This window comes from Euleptes europaea, chromosome 5 (assembly GCF_029931775.1).
Source record: "Euleptes europaea isolate rEulEur1 chromosome 5, rEulEur1.hap1, whole genome shotgun sequence".
NCBI lineage: Eukaryota > Metazoa > Chordata > Lepidosauria > Squamata > Sphaerodactylidae > Euleptes > Euleptes europaea.
The window spans coordinates 83,754,325-83,772,540 of NC_079316.1; the positions used below are offsets into that span (position 1 = coordinate 83,754,325).

Consider the following 18,216-nt stretch of genomic DNA (forward strand, 5'->3'; position numbering starts at 1 on the left):
TCTATCATGCTCTATGTGCTGTAAAATGTCACAGGTCTGGCAACAACTCTTTGCACTGTGATGTACGCTCAGCCAATAGAATTGTCTACAGTTCTTGTCATACCAAAATGCCCAGCAAACAAACAACAACAACAAAAACCTTTTAAAAAAGATAAAGGTCCCCTGTGCAAGCCCTGGGTCATTCCTGACCCATGGGGTGACGTCACATCCCGACGTTTACTAGGCAGACTTTGTTTACAGGGTGGTTTGCCAGTGCCTTCCCCAGTCATCTTCCCTTTACCCCCAGCAAGCCGGGTACTCATTTTACCAACCTCAGAAGGATGGAAGGCTGAGTCAACCTTGAGCCAGCTACCTGAAACTGACTCCCATTGGGATTGAACTCAGGTCGTGAGCAAAGCTTGGACTGCAGTACTGCAGCTGAACACTCTGCGCCACGGGGCTCCTAGAAAAAACCCTACCCCAAAAAAAAATTTTAGCTGGAATACGGGATACGTCTGGGGTCTGGAGCAGGTGGTTTTAGAGCAAATAGCACCAAATTAGCAGGGAACCAAGTCCACATTCTCCCCTAAAGACCTCCAAGTTTGAAGGGGGTTGAATGGAGGCGTTCAAATATATGGAACCCTAAATTGGTGCCCCCAGCCGTCTGGTTCCATTGTTTCCTATGGGGTAAAAATGGGAGGTTTCTCTGGGTCTAGAGTGGGTATTTGTAGAGCAAACAGCACCAGAATTGCAGGGTACCAAGTCTTTCTCTCTCCTGAATTCTTCCAAGCTGTAAGCAGATTGGACAAAGGAGTCCAGTTTTATGGACCCCGAACAAGGTTGTTGGCCTCATGTCTGCAAGTCAAGTCTAGTTTGGCCCTGAGTCTCTGAGAGAACAATTTAATATAAATGGGGTAAGTGGACAGATAAATACTTAGGTTAAAGAGGGACAGCAGAAAATTTAAGAAAAAAAGCCATTTGTTCAGAATGTTTGGAATGATAAGCAGTCAACTGTTAGAGGTTAACTTTCCTTCTTGTGAAATGTGCGGCTATAAATTGAGGGTTTTCCTGTTTATGTTTTGGGTGTGTCTTGATATTTTGTAATTAAATAACAACATATTTATTTAATAGTTACAGATCATTTTTCCACCTTTAGTATACAACGTGTTATAAAGGAGCAACTCAAAAAAAAATAACAAGCACACAAAGGTGATATAACAAAACAACAAATAGAACCACATTAACCATAAAACAACAAACAAAAATCAACACAGTTAAAGATGTTAAGGTTATTTAAAGAAAAATTGACATCACAAAATGTCCAGAGAAGACGCCAGGCAAAGGGAAATGAGGAGGACATTTCAAAACAGGGGAACAATCACCAAAATCTCTCTATTTCTCAAAACCTGCATAAAGGTGAATATATTGCCCAGGCTGAATTGTATAACTAATCCTACAAATACTCTGGTCCCAAGCTAGATCAGAACTGAATGCCATATCAGACATATGCCTTACTTCATGTATGAGTCCCAAGATATTCTGAGATGTCGTGCAGGCCATGAAATCCAGCATTATTCCTACCTGCAGGTCCTTATTATGGATGCAGTGATCACCATGTAACAAAAATTTCAGCCACCTCAACACTAGATATGAGACCACTTCTGAAAGCTCAAGTAGGAAGATGGTTGGGCAACTCCTTGAATGTCACATTTCCTTTCCTTTACCTTTTATCCCTTAGAAGCTCCTTGATCCATTGATCTTAAGCAGCATATATCTAATATTTGAGGGATATAAGGACTGAAACGAATATCACATTTCAGTCATTTCACACCAAATGAACTTACCTAAAATCCCAAAATTCCTGTTCATCAATTGTAAGGAATTGGTGCCTTCTAGACCAGGAATTGCCTCTACTATTTCCAATCCACACATCATACCCAGCATCTGCTAGGAAAAAGCCCAGGCTATTATTGGGCAGATTTGCTACCCAAACACTGCCATCTTCATTCAAGCCGTGCATCAGCAGTATAGCTGCCTTTGTTCCTGAAAAATATGAAGGAGTAATGAAGCTAAATCCTCTGTGATATGGCACATAAAATTAAAACATCCATAGCATGGTTAGAATGTTGGAGATTGATATAAGGTAGAAAGATTTAAATCCATGTTCAGCTGGAAAACTCAGGGAGGAGCTACAGTTATACACCAATGCATATTAAAAAAATCCTGACAGCTCCTTTTTTAAATTAAAACAAAACTTATGGGAAACGGGGCATTTGAATTTGGGAAGAGGCATGTTTGTGTATGTGTGCTTAAACTCTTGTTCTCCAAAGATTCTATGCTCCCAAACATACCTGTCATTCATCCCCACACACAGGGGTTCTGATGAGCCTTTATCCTGTCATATTTAACAAGTTGAGGATAATGATTAGGGTTGCCAACCCCCAGGTACTAGCTGGAGATCTCCTGCTATTACAACTCATCTCTAGCCGACAGCGATCAGTTCACCTGGAGAAAATGGCTGCTTGGACAATTGGACTCTATGACTCTATGACTCTTCCCCAACCCCCACCCTCATCAGGCTCTGCCCCCAAAATCTCCAGGTATTTCCCAACTCGGAGCTGGCAACCCTACCAATGATGAACTTCAGAAGGCCTATATTTGAGAAATTCCATACTCCACCCCTTAACCATCATTTTCTGGATGCTTTAAGAGCCTTGAGAAGGCCGAATTTCCTATCTCATTCCGTGGATTTTCTCCTCTTCAAACGACACTCAACTGTCCTCAATATTCTGTGGCCACTGCTGGGTCGGGGAAGATGGGACACACGTGTTCGGAAGGAGGGGGAGAAGGCTGACGCAAGCCTCTCTCACCCTTATATGGACTCTGGGGGCGGGGGCGGAGGTAGGCTGTAGGGGTGGAACGGGGGACAGCTGGGATAAAAGAGGCTATGAGGCGGAGGCCAGGGAGGAGAGAGTCAGAGTCTGCCCTACTGCCTGAGCTCCGTGGGCTACGACCCTGACTTCATCCAAGGGGGAAGACAGTTCCGATTCCCCCTCGGAATGGTCTGAGGCTGAGGAAGCCCCACAGCCCTCTACCCCAACGACTACCCCAGGGCAGGGAGGGGCACGAGCCCAGGCGGGGCCGCTCACGTTGTTTTATTTTCTTTTTTTCTTTACAAATTAATGCTTTCTGGATACCTAAAGAACCCCCTGAGAATGGAAAAATCCTGGCCATGTTTGCGGGTGAACCCATTTCACTGCCATCATTAATTTATCAAAACATTTATATCCTGGCTTTCCCAGTGGCTCAAGGCAGCTCACAATACATAATTAAAAATATCAAACCACAGTTAAACCCCAATTCCTGATCCAATCCAATAAAATTCTTGCAGCATGCAATCTATTAAATGCTCCGGCAAATAGAATAGCCATACAGCGCCTCCAAAGGTTTCCAAGGACAGTGACCTCTACCTTTTCAGGGAGCCTGTTCCATAAAATGGGAGCAACCATAGAGAAAGCATGGGCCCTCATCAATGCCATCTCAAGTTAGACAGGTAGCTAGGGTTGCCAGGTCCCTCTTCACCACTGGTGGGAGGTGTTGGAGGTGGAGACTGAGGAGAGCGGGGTTTGGGGAGGTGAGGGACTTCAATGCCATAGAGTCCAATTGCCAAAGTGGCCATTTTCTCCAAGTGAACGGATCTCTATCGGCTGGAGATCAGTTGTAATAGCAGGAGATCTCCAGTTGGTACTTGGGGGTTGGCAACCCTACAGGTAGCAAACCAACAAAAGGGCCTTTGTCATGATACTGAAACTATGGAATTCCCTCCACAAGCAAAATGCATCTTTCTCCCTCGGTCACTGTCTTTTGCCAGTGGGTGAGGTTTTTGCTTGTTTGCTGGTTTGGTTTGGCATTCTGTCATTTACTCTTATTAGCCCTCCTCCTTGTGTGCATGTTTACGTGTTTTGTGATATTTTGCACTCATTAAGAAACAACAGATATACACAGCACTGTCTTTATGGTTCCTTATGAAGGCAGTGACAAAAGCAGAACTTCACATCATATTCTTTTGTCTAAGTAAAAGCCTATGATCTTATGTTCCCAATTTTCCTTTACCTCCTGGAATTCTGCTGATGCTCAGATAGTACCCATCATATGTGAGTACTTCATATTCTTCACAAGGATATCCCCAGTACTGGATTTTCTCAGTCTGCAGGTACAAAAAGACAATTTTCAGCAAAAATTAAATTTTTGGTAGACATTGAATGATGGCTCCTGAGAGCTAGTAATGCAAGATAGATGATAAAAGGACAATCCTATGAGTTAAGTTTAGTTTCTTGTGGAGATGCATGAGGGAAAGGAGGGGGTAGAAATCAAATCAACTGGGCCTTCTTCACATAAGGCACTTGTGTGGAAATCCTTAACAGGATGTGATGCCAGAATAGGGGCTATGCAAAACTGCTACAATGATTGTTTTTATCTGAACTCAATGTACCACATTCATAAATTGTTCCGGATTCATTTTGGTCTGGGTGTCTCCTAGAGCCACAGTTCCTTGCACAACCACCATAATGATCAGTAGCCACATCCTGGAGAACCTGAAAAACACATTATATTTTAGACTTGGGAAAAAAAAAATACTTCACTGTTTTTAAAATGTGTTTGGATTCAAGACAGCAATGACATATTTTCAGACCAAATTGTACTTTATCACTTTCAAGTACAGGGGAAAGGAAGTGTATTTAAACGTCCTCCTACAAAAAGAGGGGGGAAATCTCCCCATCTGTAATGGAAAATACTAGGCTGAACTCGTCTCTTAGAAATATTTATTTTTTTATGATTGTGCAGTAATTTCTATCTGTTCATGCATAGGGGACATCTACAGGTGCAGTCACCCACTTGCTGCCTGAAATGGAATCCAAGAAAAACTTTATCACTAGAGTTTCCTAATTGTATATATTGCAGCTGTCAATCTAGATGCTATCAGGAATCACTCCCCTGAGGGACCTCTGCCAGTTCTGTGGCATACCCAGCTTACCCAACAGACACCTGATTAACCACTGTCTTTTATATTCACAATGGAAGCTGTCATTGTTATCTCACCTTCTTCCCGGCAGGCCAAGGGTACCCAATACCAAATTCCTCCCAACACCTCTACTCTCTCCCTGCTCTCAGCGCTCGGCCCCCCTCCTTCCCCGGGGCAGCAAACATGGCTCCTGTAGAGGCGGGAACCAAAGCTTATCCTTATAAAGCGAAAAAATCCATACCCTATGGGTCTAACGTTTTCCATTTATTTCAAGTTATTGTTGATGGCTAAAATGTTTTCCAGGCTTTATTTTGCAGCAAACAAGATTCATAGAGCTATCCTGAACAAGCAACCCAGTGGAACAGTTTGTTTCTCCAATTTCAGGTCTCTTTCTTGAATGAATGGCAGTGTGAATGTGTTCTCTTGACCTATTTATTTAGTTTAAAGTTATTGCTAGCAATCTGAAGATATATTTATAGTTGGATAACCCATTATGATCACCTTTACTTTAATGTGGTTGCTATTTGAAAATTTTGCAATCTTTTTGTATGTCATGATGTTCAGCAGAAATAGAACCTCTCCAGTCAGGGGAAGTATATCTGAGTTAAAAGTTTGGTTTTGATTTGTGTTTTCCTCTGTACCATTTAGAATGTTCACTTGGAACAGCAGTGAATGGCATTTCAAAAGCCCGGCCAGCTTTTCTAATGTCAGTCACGAAGAAAAAAGAATAAAAACGCATTTTGCGTAGAAAAGGAACAAAAATTGGCAAGACAAAAATTCTAGAATTTTCTAAGCGGGGTTTTTGTTAGTCCTTAAGGTACCATGGATTAATAAAAGTCTTGCTACAGTTCTTCTGTGATATGAATTTTAGGAAAGTTATCTATCCCTTAGTCTCTTTTAACCTGCTTATTTTGCATTATAGTTTAAGTATAGAGTATAAGTTATGCAATTTTATTTACTTTTGGTGTGTATTACTGCGCAGTAATATGTCTATTGCTTCATTTTTGCATATATTGAAAATTGTTGATTGCATTTTTAGAAATTATATTGAAAGTGGCCTTTGCCGCCTTTTCTTCCTTAAGGAAATCAAAAGGGGCGGGGGAGAGTCCACTAAGCTCCGCTCTCCACCCCCCTTGCCTATATTCTGATAAAAATCAAAGGGTACAGTATATAGAAATGATGTATAGAGAAGTAGGTATTTGAGAAAGTAAAAATTGTAGGAATAGCTTTTTGCCTGAGACTGTAGCTCAGAAGCCACAGAATGGGATTTTTTAATAGGAACTCGGTGAAAGTTTTTGAATTGTCTAGAACAGGGGTCGCAAAAGTGCGGCTCCCGAGCCGCATGTGGCTCTTTGAGCCCTTGAGTGCGGCTCTTTCCATGTCCGGGCCCGGCTGAGTAGCGAAAGGGGCGGGGGGGCGGGGGGCGGGAGAGAGTCTGCGCAGGAGGCGCTTGGGTTTCGTAGGAGCGACCACGTGCCGCTGCTGCTGGCGGGCCTGCTGTGGGGAGAAGTCTGCGCAGGAGGCACTTGAATTACAAAGGAGCGACCACGTGCTGCTGCTGCTGGCTGGCCTGCTGTGGGGATTGGGGGTTTCTTAAGCAGCGGAGGGAGCAGCCACCGTTTCGATATTTGCATGGTAAGCCCACCCGCTGCCTCTTGGCTTCTACTGTTGGCTCCTCGAGTCCCTCTTCAGAAAGGCTCGAGAGAAATTCTCATTGCTTTGGACGCGCTTCACCCGGACGAGGAAGCCCCGCGCAGCGCCTTTCTCGCTTGAGGCCGCCCGCAGCCCAGAGGGGAGGCAGAGAGCGAGCTGCCCCGGCAGCCGCCACCTCCCCCCTCCCTGCCGCGCGGGCCTCTCTTTCGGTATGGCCACTCTCGCCCCCAGGGCTGCAGAGCGGGCCCAAGGCCGTGCTCAGGCCGCCCCTGGGAGAGGGGAGGGGGCTGGCGCCGTGGCCTCGAGGGAGGGAGGGAGGGAGGGAGGGAGGAAGGGGCAGTTGGGGGACTCTCCTTTCTTCCCCCCCGTGGAAGCCGCCTGGGCGCGCGGCCCTGCCTGCCTGCCCCCCAGCTGGGGGGGGCTCCTCCAGCCAAGCCACCTTGCCCGGGCACCCGCCTGCCTGCCCTGAATCTGGAGCCCGTCGGTCCCAGAATGGTGGTGGGGGGGTGAGCACCTGCCCCTCCCTCTGGCCAGGAGGGAACTGGCATGTCCGTGGCGGGGGGAAGGAAGGATGGACTGTGCATCTCCCCCTTGTTTGTTTGCATGGAACACACACAGACCGGGGACCTGCTGGCCTCTTCCTCTGTGCCTGGGATCCCTGGACATCTGGACCCTCGCTGGGTGATGGTGGTGGGGGGGAGGAAACAGTGGCCCTTTTGTCTGGCAATTGTTAGCCCTCCCCTGGCCTATTACTACAGGTTTCCCCTCTTCCTGCTACTTTGTGCCTCTTTCAAAAGGAACCGGGGGTGGGGGTTTACACTCTCCCCACAGCCATTCACCCCACTGTGCAGTAAGTGCTCTACTGGTTTCCACTTCTGCTAAATTTTAATTAACGTTTATTAAGTTAATAAACAGTGTACCTACCTATATAGTTTGAGTTTAAAAAATTTGTCTCTCAAAAGAAATCTCAATCGTTGTACTGTTGATATTTGGCTCTCTTGACTAATGACTTTGGCGACCCCTGGTCTAGAAATAAGCAGATACAAATTAGGTAGGAGTGCATCCGAGCACTCGAACCCCTCCATTTTTGTTTTCCCTCAAGGATTTTATGTTTGTGTTACAGCCACATGGGCTCTCTAGGCCCTGATGGTCTCATGAATCTTCCTCTCTCACCTGGGAAGCGCTGCTCCTCCCAGGGGCAAGCTTTCTTCCTTTTTGAGTGAATCAATTTTATGTTACACTTATATGGAAACATACAGTTTATTTCATAAGTACCATAATCAAATAGTTCTTGCTTTTATTATTTTGTTTCAAAAATTAATTGGCACTCAGTATGCATTTTGAATTGTCAAGAATTGAGAGGCAAGGAATAGCCTCTGGGCTTCTGTCCTGCCCCCAATCTTCTGCCTTTTTTGTTTTTGTGTGTGTTTGCCTTCCACAGCAAGCTCCAACAGTCTTTTGTTTGTGCCGCTCACTGTCCTCAACGGCGCTCTGCACATGCACAGAGATACAGTCCCTTTGCACTCCTTTTTGTTGCTCTCACCCCCGTTCCTTCTCTTATAGGAACCTTTCACACTTGCTTGCAAATTACACACGACGCCTAAGGAAAAGCTTTACTTTGGAAATTTTGGTTTTAATTTGGAAAGGTGTCAAATTGGACTTTGTTTTACTATCACAATTGTGGCTGCCTTACCACATGGCATTCTGTATATGCTCATGGGCATCATGCCTCTTTGTCATGTTCAGCCAACCGGCAACACAAGTTTTGTTAAGTCTGTCTTTTTCTATTTTTGGAAAGCTATTGTTAAGTTTGTACACTCTACCCTTCTTGGTAAGTATTTTTACTTGTTTTAAGTGTTTTTTTAACCATAGGCTCTTTGTTTATTTTTTGTTTCCTTTCCCTTTTGAGTACACCTTTGTTTTAACTTCATGAATGCTGGGGTTCCCCTAAAGGACCCCTCAGTAATCTTGCTTTCTCTCTTCTAGCAGTGTGAGAGACACCTTTTTCAATTTGTTTTATAAATATCTATATTGCCTTGATTAGTTATGTCAACCTGCTTTCTATGCCTATCCTGCCAACTGGTTTTTTTTTTTTTATCATTTAGACTTCTGCCTGGTTCTTAGCAACCGAAAAGTACCTCTCATTCTTTAAGAAGCAACGAAGGGAGAAAAATAAAAGTTTTTAATCAGGCTTCAGTTAATGGTACTATGCATGCCCTGGTATGCCCTGCCAGCCGCCTCTGGCTAGCTTTCATCCTTCAAGGTCCTTTCTTCTTGAAGTGCTGATTGCGTTCAGCTCTCTCCACCTAAATGATTTTATTTTTCTGCCATGCCTCAAGGCACTGTTCTCATCCAGTGCCCCCCTCTAGCCGCTAATGTGTCTAAGTTCTATCTCTAAGCATGCAGGTGTCTGCTCTCGACCACTGCAACTACTGGTAGACCTCCCTGCTGCAGGCTTCCCCGTGGTTCCTCTATGCCATCTCCAGACAGGAGACTCCTGGTCTGCAGCAATGACAGTTTAACTGCTGCAGCCTCCCTGCTGGTCTCCACCCTCCAAGTCACCTGACAGGGGTAGAGCAACTGAAAAGAAGGAACCCTCCACTAGTTTCCCTTATAAAAACTGAATCTCATGGGTTTTATTTATTTGCCTTTGCTTAAGTGCTTGACTATTTTGTGTTTTATTGTCAATCCTGCATATTTTAATCTTTATGTTTTCGTTCTTTACAAAGTTTCTCACCTCATTTGCCTTTTCTGACTAAAAAAGTCTATGATACTGTTCATTGAATGTTTCTGCATGCAGACATCTAGCATGCAATGCAGGAGCCATAACAGTACATGGTTCTTTTATATGCACGCGCTGCTATAACTGGTTCAAGTGGGACCCTGTGCTGACATTCATATCCAGGGCTCCCTTTGTGCCAACCTCCAGGTCAGACCTGAACACCCCCAAAGAAGACGTATGTCAACTGATTCGGCTGCCGCTGCCTCAGTTACTCCTGCCGAGGAAGGGAGGTGATCTTCCATATACTTTCATTATGTAATAAAACTACAAGGGACTGCCCCTTAAGCCACTGATAATGCCCCTGCACTGATGATGCATCTGTGTTCCAAGAATTTCAAATGTTTTGTACACAATGAGATGTCATGCTATGCCATGGAATTCCATACAATTCTACTGCCCAGACTATTGTAAAAACAGTTCTGCAAAAACAATTAAAAAGGATGAAATGTGGGCCCCTACATCAGAAGTGAATACAATCACAACTTAACATAATTTTATTTATTCTTAATCATTTAACTGTTAATTTTGAGAATTTTTGCTCACTGCTAATCCAATGACAATTTTGTGTATTATGTTAATAATAGGAAGTCAAAGTGTTCAAGCTGTCAGTTTTGCTGATCACTTACAATTTAATATCTGGGAACGTTTATCTAATATATCTAATGTATATAATGAATATAATGTATCACACTTTTGTTTGTTTGAACATAATAATTTTCACATGTTTTTGAGCATTTGTCTTATTCCTGTATGTAAACTCCCTGCAGATGCCTGATCTTTATATATTCCTTTTTGTTGCTTCACATAAAAACAATTCCTGTATTCACATTGTAACTTGTACCTCCTCTAAGATTTCTGAAGGATGTGTTCATCTTAAGCAAGCTTTATGGAACTGTTCTAAATCTCAAAATGTATCTTTTAACTATGCCCATATTCCTTTGCCACTTGGATGGTTTTTTACATGTGGACAGCGAACCTTTAATTATATTCCTGCCAATCTATCAGCTTACCCAGTTGCAGATGTATAGCCTTTGTTTTTTATTTCTTTGCGTGACCCTCTGCTGTTTTCTACAATGTATACCTGCTTTATTCCAGCAAGGCAAGCAGTTAATTTTTTCCTGCTCCACAGGTCTTCTACCTGACCAGGGACCATCTTCCATATGCATATAAATTGCTTTTGCAATATAAAGAAGAAAAAGGTGAGATGTAGTTATTCTTGTGGTCACGTGCGGTGTCCGCTGGGAAAACCCTGGGCATGTTATGCACTGGCTCCAACAATTTCTAGGTCCCATCTATGGAAATATAATGTACAAGGCTATTGTCTGTATAGTGCCCTAATAACCTCAGTGGAGCAGCCTTAAAGGGATTAGCAACTCTAAAAGGATTAAAGTCTACTAAGCTCATCATCCTTTGTAACAGACAGCCAGTGTTTGCTTAAGGAATGCTGTCCTCAGAAAGGAATGTTTCATTGTCTTCTCTATGCCTTGATCTTATTAATCATTAATCGTGGTATGCCTTGTCTAAGTTCCATTGTCTAAAATACTGATTGACCTTTTGATATCCATTGTAATATTGCTTAATAAAAACCTTGGATGCTCTGAGGGAAGGCAGAGTATTCTCCAAGAATTCAAGATACAGACTTGAATGTCTCTTCCCTTCAAATAACTCTGTTTACAATGGTACTGTTAATTGTTCTGTAGAGGTTGTTGATATTTACTTAATTTATTTGAAAAAAATTCTGTGCTGTTTCTTCAAGTATTGCATGTATAAGTATTGTACATATTTATGAAGCTCACCTGTAAAATACCTATTTTAGCGGGCTCTCTATTCTGACTAATGGTGCAGGGGGGTTATAGGAGCTACAACTCAAACTCTGGTAGTTTGCATGGATTCTTCTAAAGCACATGACAAAATTTAGCTGCCAAGCACATCCATTCATCCTTCCTTCTTTCTTTGCTCCTATGATCAATAGGTCCTGAGCAGTTATTTCTTAGAGGAAAATATGATGAAGAGATATTTGGCCATGGCCAGTGTTATATTTGGATCTCAGCCCATCAGCAAAAAGGGGACTATTTTGTCTTTTGTTAAGGGGGCAGGAATTCTCGCCAATAGGGGGGTGATCCATTTATCTCAGTCGTGTTTAAAGAGGGGGCATTCTATCATCTTATGAGATAATGTGTCAATTTTCTTTGAATCGCATGAGCAAAGTCTGTCAGAGTATGGTAGATTTCCATATCTCCTATTTAATACTGCTGAGGGTGCAGCATTTAAACGGGCAAGCATAAAGGCTCTTCGGAAGGAAGGGACGCACATTCATCTAATAGACAGATGTTGGTACTGATGCCTAATGTTCAGACTCTTGGGCTTAAAAGTAGCTTTTTTCCTAACATGAAGCTCTGCTGACTAATCCTTTCTTTTGTTGATGACTCAGAATGGTAGGCTCATGTTTCCCTAAAGAGTATGAGTTATCATGAGATAATTGCATGATTGCTGAATGGTTTTGGGAAAAAACTGAAGAAGGGAAGAGATTCCACAGTTTGGGGAAGTTCAGCTTAAAATAAAGTACCTTACAGAATTACCCTTCCCATTAAATAAATTGTTGCCATCTGCAAACTTTGCTTCCATAATGTATCAGCCAATTTCATACATTTTTATCTTTAAAAAAAATAACTAGCACTTCTTACAGTTCATATCCTTAGGACAGGGGTGGGGAACCTTTTTTCCGCCAAGGGCCATTTGGATATTTATAACATCATTCGCGGGCCATACAAAATTATCAACTTAAAAACTAGCCGACCAAGCCCCAAGCAGGCAGCTGCCCCAGATGACGCCCCCCCCCCGGCATGGGCAAGCAGGCAGGCATCCAACCAGTGGTGCACTCGCCCACCTGGTGGCACAGGATGGTCTGTTGCCCCAGCCGGGTGTAGCCATCCAGCCACACGCCGGAGTTGCTCCTGCTCTGCATGGTCAGGGCCGGATTCTACAGCCGGCTCCTGCCACCTCCACCTGCAGGGATGAAATGAGGACACACTGCCTAAGAATTCCCCCCCCCCCAGTGCATTTTGGCCCTGCCCCCTTTAACCCCTCCATTGTTGCCACTTCTGCCCCCAGCCCTCTTGTAGTACAGAGGGAATATGTTTCTCCATGGCTCAGGTGGGAAAGGGATAACACAGTTTCTTGGGTGGTCCTAGCAGCTCCATAGCTAACAACTCTTCTGTAAGGGGAGGGGAAAGGTTCCTTTTCTCGGCAAAACAAACTCACATCCGCCTTGAATAGAGGCTATTCCTGTTCACGGGAGGGGGCGGAACGCCAGTCTTAGATCCTTCTGAGTTAGAGATCTGCCAGGACCCACAAAGGGCCAGCCGCCAGACCAAATGATTTCGCGGGCCTTAAACAGCCCCCAGGCTTGACATTCCCCACCCCTGCCTTAGGACCTCCTCTCTTTACTTCCATCCCATGCAGAAAAAGACCATTTATTCCTCCCCTCTGCTTCCTGGTCAACATCCAGTTTCCAGTCTGTAAGAGGTCGTATCCTCTTATCCAGATTGCTAGTTTTCTTTCCTGATAAAGGGAATTTTGGTCTCACTTTCCTTTTAGAATTCTTTGAACAGTCAGTATATATCCATTTAATGCCTTATTGTTCAGGGTTTAAGAATTATAAATACGTTCACCTCTGCAGACTATTCCTTTGTTAGAGCAATGACTCGGAATGGATAATGGGTATTAACAGTTAGGAAACAATCCCCTGGTATTGTCGAAGGCTTTCACGGTCAGAGTTCATTGGTTCTTGTAGGTTATCCGGGCTGTGTAACCGTGGTCTTGGAATTTTCTTTCCTGACGTTTCGCCAGCAACTGTGGCAGGCATCTTCAGAGTAGTAACACTGAAGGACAGAGACACTGTCCTTCAGTGTTACTACTCTGAAGATGCCTGCCACAGTTGCTGGCGAAACGTCAAGAAAGAAAATTCCAAGACCACGGTTACACAGCCCGGATAACCTACAAGAACCAATCCCCTGGTAACTCATGCATTTTTCAAAGGATTTAATTAACTGTGCAAGAGGGCATGCAATTTACACATAAGTAGGAATTGCAATCAACATGTTAAAAATTACAGGCATAAAAAGACATAACAAAGATGAGAACGGCATTTAGCACGTATGAAGATTTTGTTTTCAAGTTTCTGTTTTGTTTGTCAATACTGCATCAGGGTTGCCAGCTTTGGGTTGGAAAATTCCTGCTGATTTGGGGGTGGAACCTGGGGAGGCCCGGGTTTGAGGAACAGATCTCAGTGGGATATACTGCCATAGAGTTTGCCCTCCAAGCCAGCCATTTTCTTCAGGAGAAATCATCAATGTAACAAAAATCAGTTGTAATTCCCAGAGCTCTCCAGGCCCCACCTGGAGGTTGGCAACCCTATGCATCAAGATTGCATTTGTTAATATTGTTGCACCATGTTAAACATTCCCAAAGTGCCTTTAGCATGCAAACCTTCAGAGATAATTTGTTTGTGAAAAATCCCTGGGCTGTCCTTTTTCACACACACATGTTTGATTTGGTTCATCCCCCCCTTCATTACTTTCTTATGTGCACATTGCAATAAAATGTAATTTTCAAGCGTCATTTTTAGTCAGTTCTATTACCAACTCCTGGAGGGCATGAGGTCAGAATAAGTCAGAGATGTTTGATTAAGAGTTTCTTGTTATTGCAATGTGAACCTATAAAAACAATGTGTCTAAATTTCTTTTTTTTCCCCAATATCTTTTTTATTGATTTTCAAGAAAGAAAAAAGAAAAAAAGGAAAACAAAAATTGATAGGTATATATGTACAATCGATACATAGATAGTAACATAAAAAAAGAACAAGACTGGGGAATGGAACAGATCCGACCTATCATACAAAAAATCTTAATAGTTATAGCTATAATTATATTTATAACTAAGCCAGTTCAAACCTTTCTCACCTGTTATACTGAATTTCAAAATCTTTTTCTGATATGTCAAAGCCCTGATGATAAGGTACTATCTTCCTACCAAAACACTGCATCCCTTTGTAGACAGTGTATCCTATTGAACTACAGGGTAAAATTAAGGACACAGATATTCACTATTCACACTCCTCCAAAGTATATACAGTAAAACAAAATCCAGCACATCCTTACCTGGTTGCAGTTCTCTACTGTCATAGTCTGAGCTGTAATCAGAATACCTAAAGACCTCTTTTTCAGCTGACTAGAATATTAAAAAGAACACGAGAGTTAAATGATAGAGTGGCCTCATTTAAAGAAAAAAAAACAAGATTAGAAATTTTGGAGGTGCTGTCATGCTCTCACCAAATTATAGTTTGCTTTCACCCCAAAGAGATATATGTGCAATTAAAAAAGCACTGATCAAAAGTCTGGTTTTAAAAGCACCAAGGCAACTAACAATGATCAGAGGTATAAAAGATGCCAACAGCTGTGTTATCACCATACTTCCCCAAAGGGTTTTTTTGGTTTTTTGTTTTGTTTTTTGGAAAATGACTACTGGTTTTGTTGACCTGACTTTGGAGGACTCCAGAGCACATGTAAATGCCAAATTGAATTTAGTGTTGGGCAGAGCCTTGTGCATGTACCCAAATTGCTTCTATGCTGTTGCATGAAACACTAGCATGAAAGAGGCAGCCCTCACTTTCTAGAGAGCTTAGTATGCACTCTCTCATGAAAACCACTGGATCTGAGGTGCCCTGCATCACACAAGCGGCTCTTTCGCCCTACTAATTTCTCCACCAGGCTGCCTATTCTTTATGTACTTGTAATGGCAACTTAACAACCCTGTCTGGACTTCCTTCTTATAATCTTGCATCCGAACTGCACAGATGATACTCTTGTTTTTCTTTCCATTCTTTCCTTTTTTTGAGTATAAATGCACCTGGGCTTTTCAAATTTTATCACACGATCCTAGTATGAACCTTTAACAGAGTGACATAACAATACTTATTAATCTTTCAGGCTTTTGTGAAACCCAATTTTTAAAAATTATCTTATTCTAATAAGTATTACATACTTTTGGAAATATCCAGTTATCCTTTTCACTTTGTCTCTCCCAATTCCCCTCCATACTAAAACCCCTGCCCGACATGGGTTTTGTACATGCAGGTCCCATGGCTCTCAGCAGGGCAGATAAAACATTATCATTGAATACATACTATCAGCAAACTCTCTGACAAACATAGCGGGAAACCTACGCTGTAATGCCGGTGCAATTTCCAACACGGAAGACATTAATTTTCTCAGCCAGTTGAAACATTAAAGAAAATGCTAGAAAAGATAGACGGGGAAAGAGATATTTAATTTAGCATCCTTTGCTTAAGATAGACACAATTTTGCAGACAATAAAAACCCTAGTGTAATAGCATGCTTTTCGGATTTCAATCTTTGCCTATGAAGAATGAGACTTGAGACAAAAACCTGTCTGCTTAGTAAGTATATTGAGTTTCTGTAGACTTTTGGTACCATCTGTTGGTTTCAACCATTTCTCAAAGCAAGGCTGCAGGGAAGAAGAAAAAAATGAAAGACAACACAAGGCTTTGACGTCTGCAATAACGCTGATGCTGTGGTACTACCCTTCCACCTTCCTCTCATTTTCTACTGTCAATCTTTAGCAGGAGAGCATTCCAAGAACATATATTTTATTTATTTAGACTATTTTGCAACTGCCCTTCCATCCAAACATGGTCAAGAGGTTGTACAAGTTAAGATCAGCTAAAACAATTCCATCACCACATATTTGAGTTGGAAGGACCTTAAAGACCAACACAATTTCCTGGGTATAAGCTTTCAAGGGTCAAAACTCCCTTCCTCTGATACCCTTTGAGTAGGGTTGCCAACCTCCAGGTAGTAGCTGGAGATCTGCTATTACAACTGTTCTCCAGCCCATATAGATCAGTTCCCCTGGAGAAAATGGCTGCTTTGGCCATTGGACTCTATGACATTGAAGTCCCTCCCCTCCCCAAACCCTGCCCTCCTCAGGCTCCGCCCTTAAAACCTCCTGCTGGTGGCAGTGAGGGACTTGCCAACCCTACCTTTGAGAGCTTTGGCTCTTGAAATCTTGTACCTTGAAAATCTTATCAGTCTTTAAAGTACCACAGGGCTTGAATCTTGCTCTTCTTCTGCAAACCAACACAGCTACCCACATGAAACTAATACTATATATAATCCTTCTACATACTTACTTCTGAGTGCAGCCAGAGTAATGGATGTTCTCCTATTGGATTTTTTGTAGAATATGGTGTATTAGGGCAGAGCAGTCATAGACACCTATTTCTTCAAAACTGAAAGTAAAAAACAAAAAACAGTGAGTAGTGTGTCCATCCATAACCTTTGCTCATACAAACTGCTGATAAGGAACTAGAAGCATATTTAATTAATGGAAAAAAAGATGAAGCTATCTTCAAATACCTAGAATTTGACCGAAGAAAGATAATACTTCTTTTCTGAGTCTATCTAGTTTCAGGGTGTATCAGAACAGATGGAGAGACTGCAGTAAGCAGTACTTTTTACTAGTAAGTAAGGATCAAACATAGCAGAGAAAGCTGGCAAAGTTTATCCTGGATTGAGGGTGTTGATAAGCAGGTTCGATGCATGAATACTCCATTTTTAAAAAAACCTCACGTAATGTACACAAATATGTCAGGCTGAACCCTCTCCTAAGTTGAACAGCAGCACAGAGGCAGTAGGAACTCCTTGGCCAAAAGAAAATTTTCTGCTCCTGCCTAAACTCTTCTAGGGGTGTGATAATGTTCAAGCATAGCCCCAGCTTGGACAAATTAGTTAAAAATGGGAGGTCAAGAAAGGCCAAAACCCATGGGAGTTTTAGGTTCAGAACTGAGAGAAGTCAGCCGCAGAGTGTGGACTATACTCTCCCATTTGTGTGTGAAGTGCTCACCCATTAGTGCTAAGTGCGGTGCGCTTTCTGTGCTTTTCCCATCGCCAAAGTGCTTCACCACTCACTCTAAGTCTGCACTGCAGGGAGCTGTCAGACAGCATCCTTTGCAGCGTGCCCTACCTTGTGAGTTGTGTTTGTCCAGCTGGGGGTTTTGTAGGGCTACTCCGGGCAGACACTGCATGATGCCTTTCGGACACTGCATGATGCCTTTCGGACACTGCATGATTCCTTTCGGTCACAGTGTGAGTGGATGGGTGGATTGCAGGGTATGGCCGGAGTTAGTCAGCTCCCTAAACCCTTTCAGCCTGGGAACACCCCCTGAGCGAGGCACAAAGCTGTGCCAAGAAAAATTGCAGTGCAGCCTACAGGCACCCATGGAATGGTAAAAAAACAAGTGCTCCCCACTGTCTTTTTCATGCCCATCAGGACTGATGGTGTGGCCAATCTCCTCCTTCCTCTGTGGAGGCCAAGCACCCTCCCCAGCAACTAATTGTGTCTTTCTAGCCCTACAAAACCCCCAGCTGGACAAACACAACTCACAAGGTAGGGCACGCTGCAAAGGATGCTGTCTGACAGCTCCCTGCAGTGCAGACTTAGAGTGAGTGGCGAAGCACTTTGGCGATGGAAAAAGCACAGAAAGCGCGCCGCACTTAGCACTAATGGGTGAGCACTTCGCACACAAATGGGAGAGTATAGTCCACACTCTGCGGCTGACTTCTCTCAGTTCTGAACCCAAACAGGTACCCCATCTCCTCAGCCAGGACCCAAAGGGGCAGCCACATACTGATAGGTAAGCAGGGGACCATTCCCCCAACCTCCTTCCCCCATCCTGGAAACATTGTCTCCCACACCCAAT

At 43.1% G+C, this 18,216-nt stretch overlaps 1 protein-coding gene across 1 annotated transcript in view; it reads right to left on the minus strand.

Moving 5' to 3' along the window:
* LOC130477349 (lipase member M-like) overlaps positions 1-14,605 on the minus strand; it is a 29,442-nt gene extending 14,837 nt beyond the window's left edge. The window contains exons 1-4 of the mRNA XM_056849273.1: positions 14,597-14,605; positions 4,472-4,574; positions 4,093-4,186; positions 1,824-2,022 (exon numbers count right to left, since the gene is read on the minus strand). Of these exons, the coding sequence (XP_056705251.1) occupies positions 1,824-2,022; positions 4,093-4,186; positions 4,472-4,564 (386 nt within the window). The 5' untranslated portion in view covers positions 4,565-4,574; positions 14,597-14,605. The remainder of the gene's footprint in view (positions 1-1,823; positions 2,023-4,092; positions 4,187-4,471; positions 4,575-14,596) is intronic.
* Between the last annotated feature and the right edge of the window lie 3,611 nt (positions 14,606-18,216).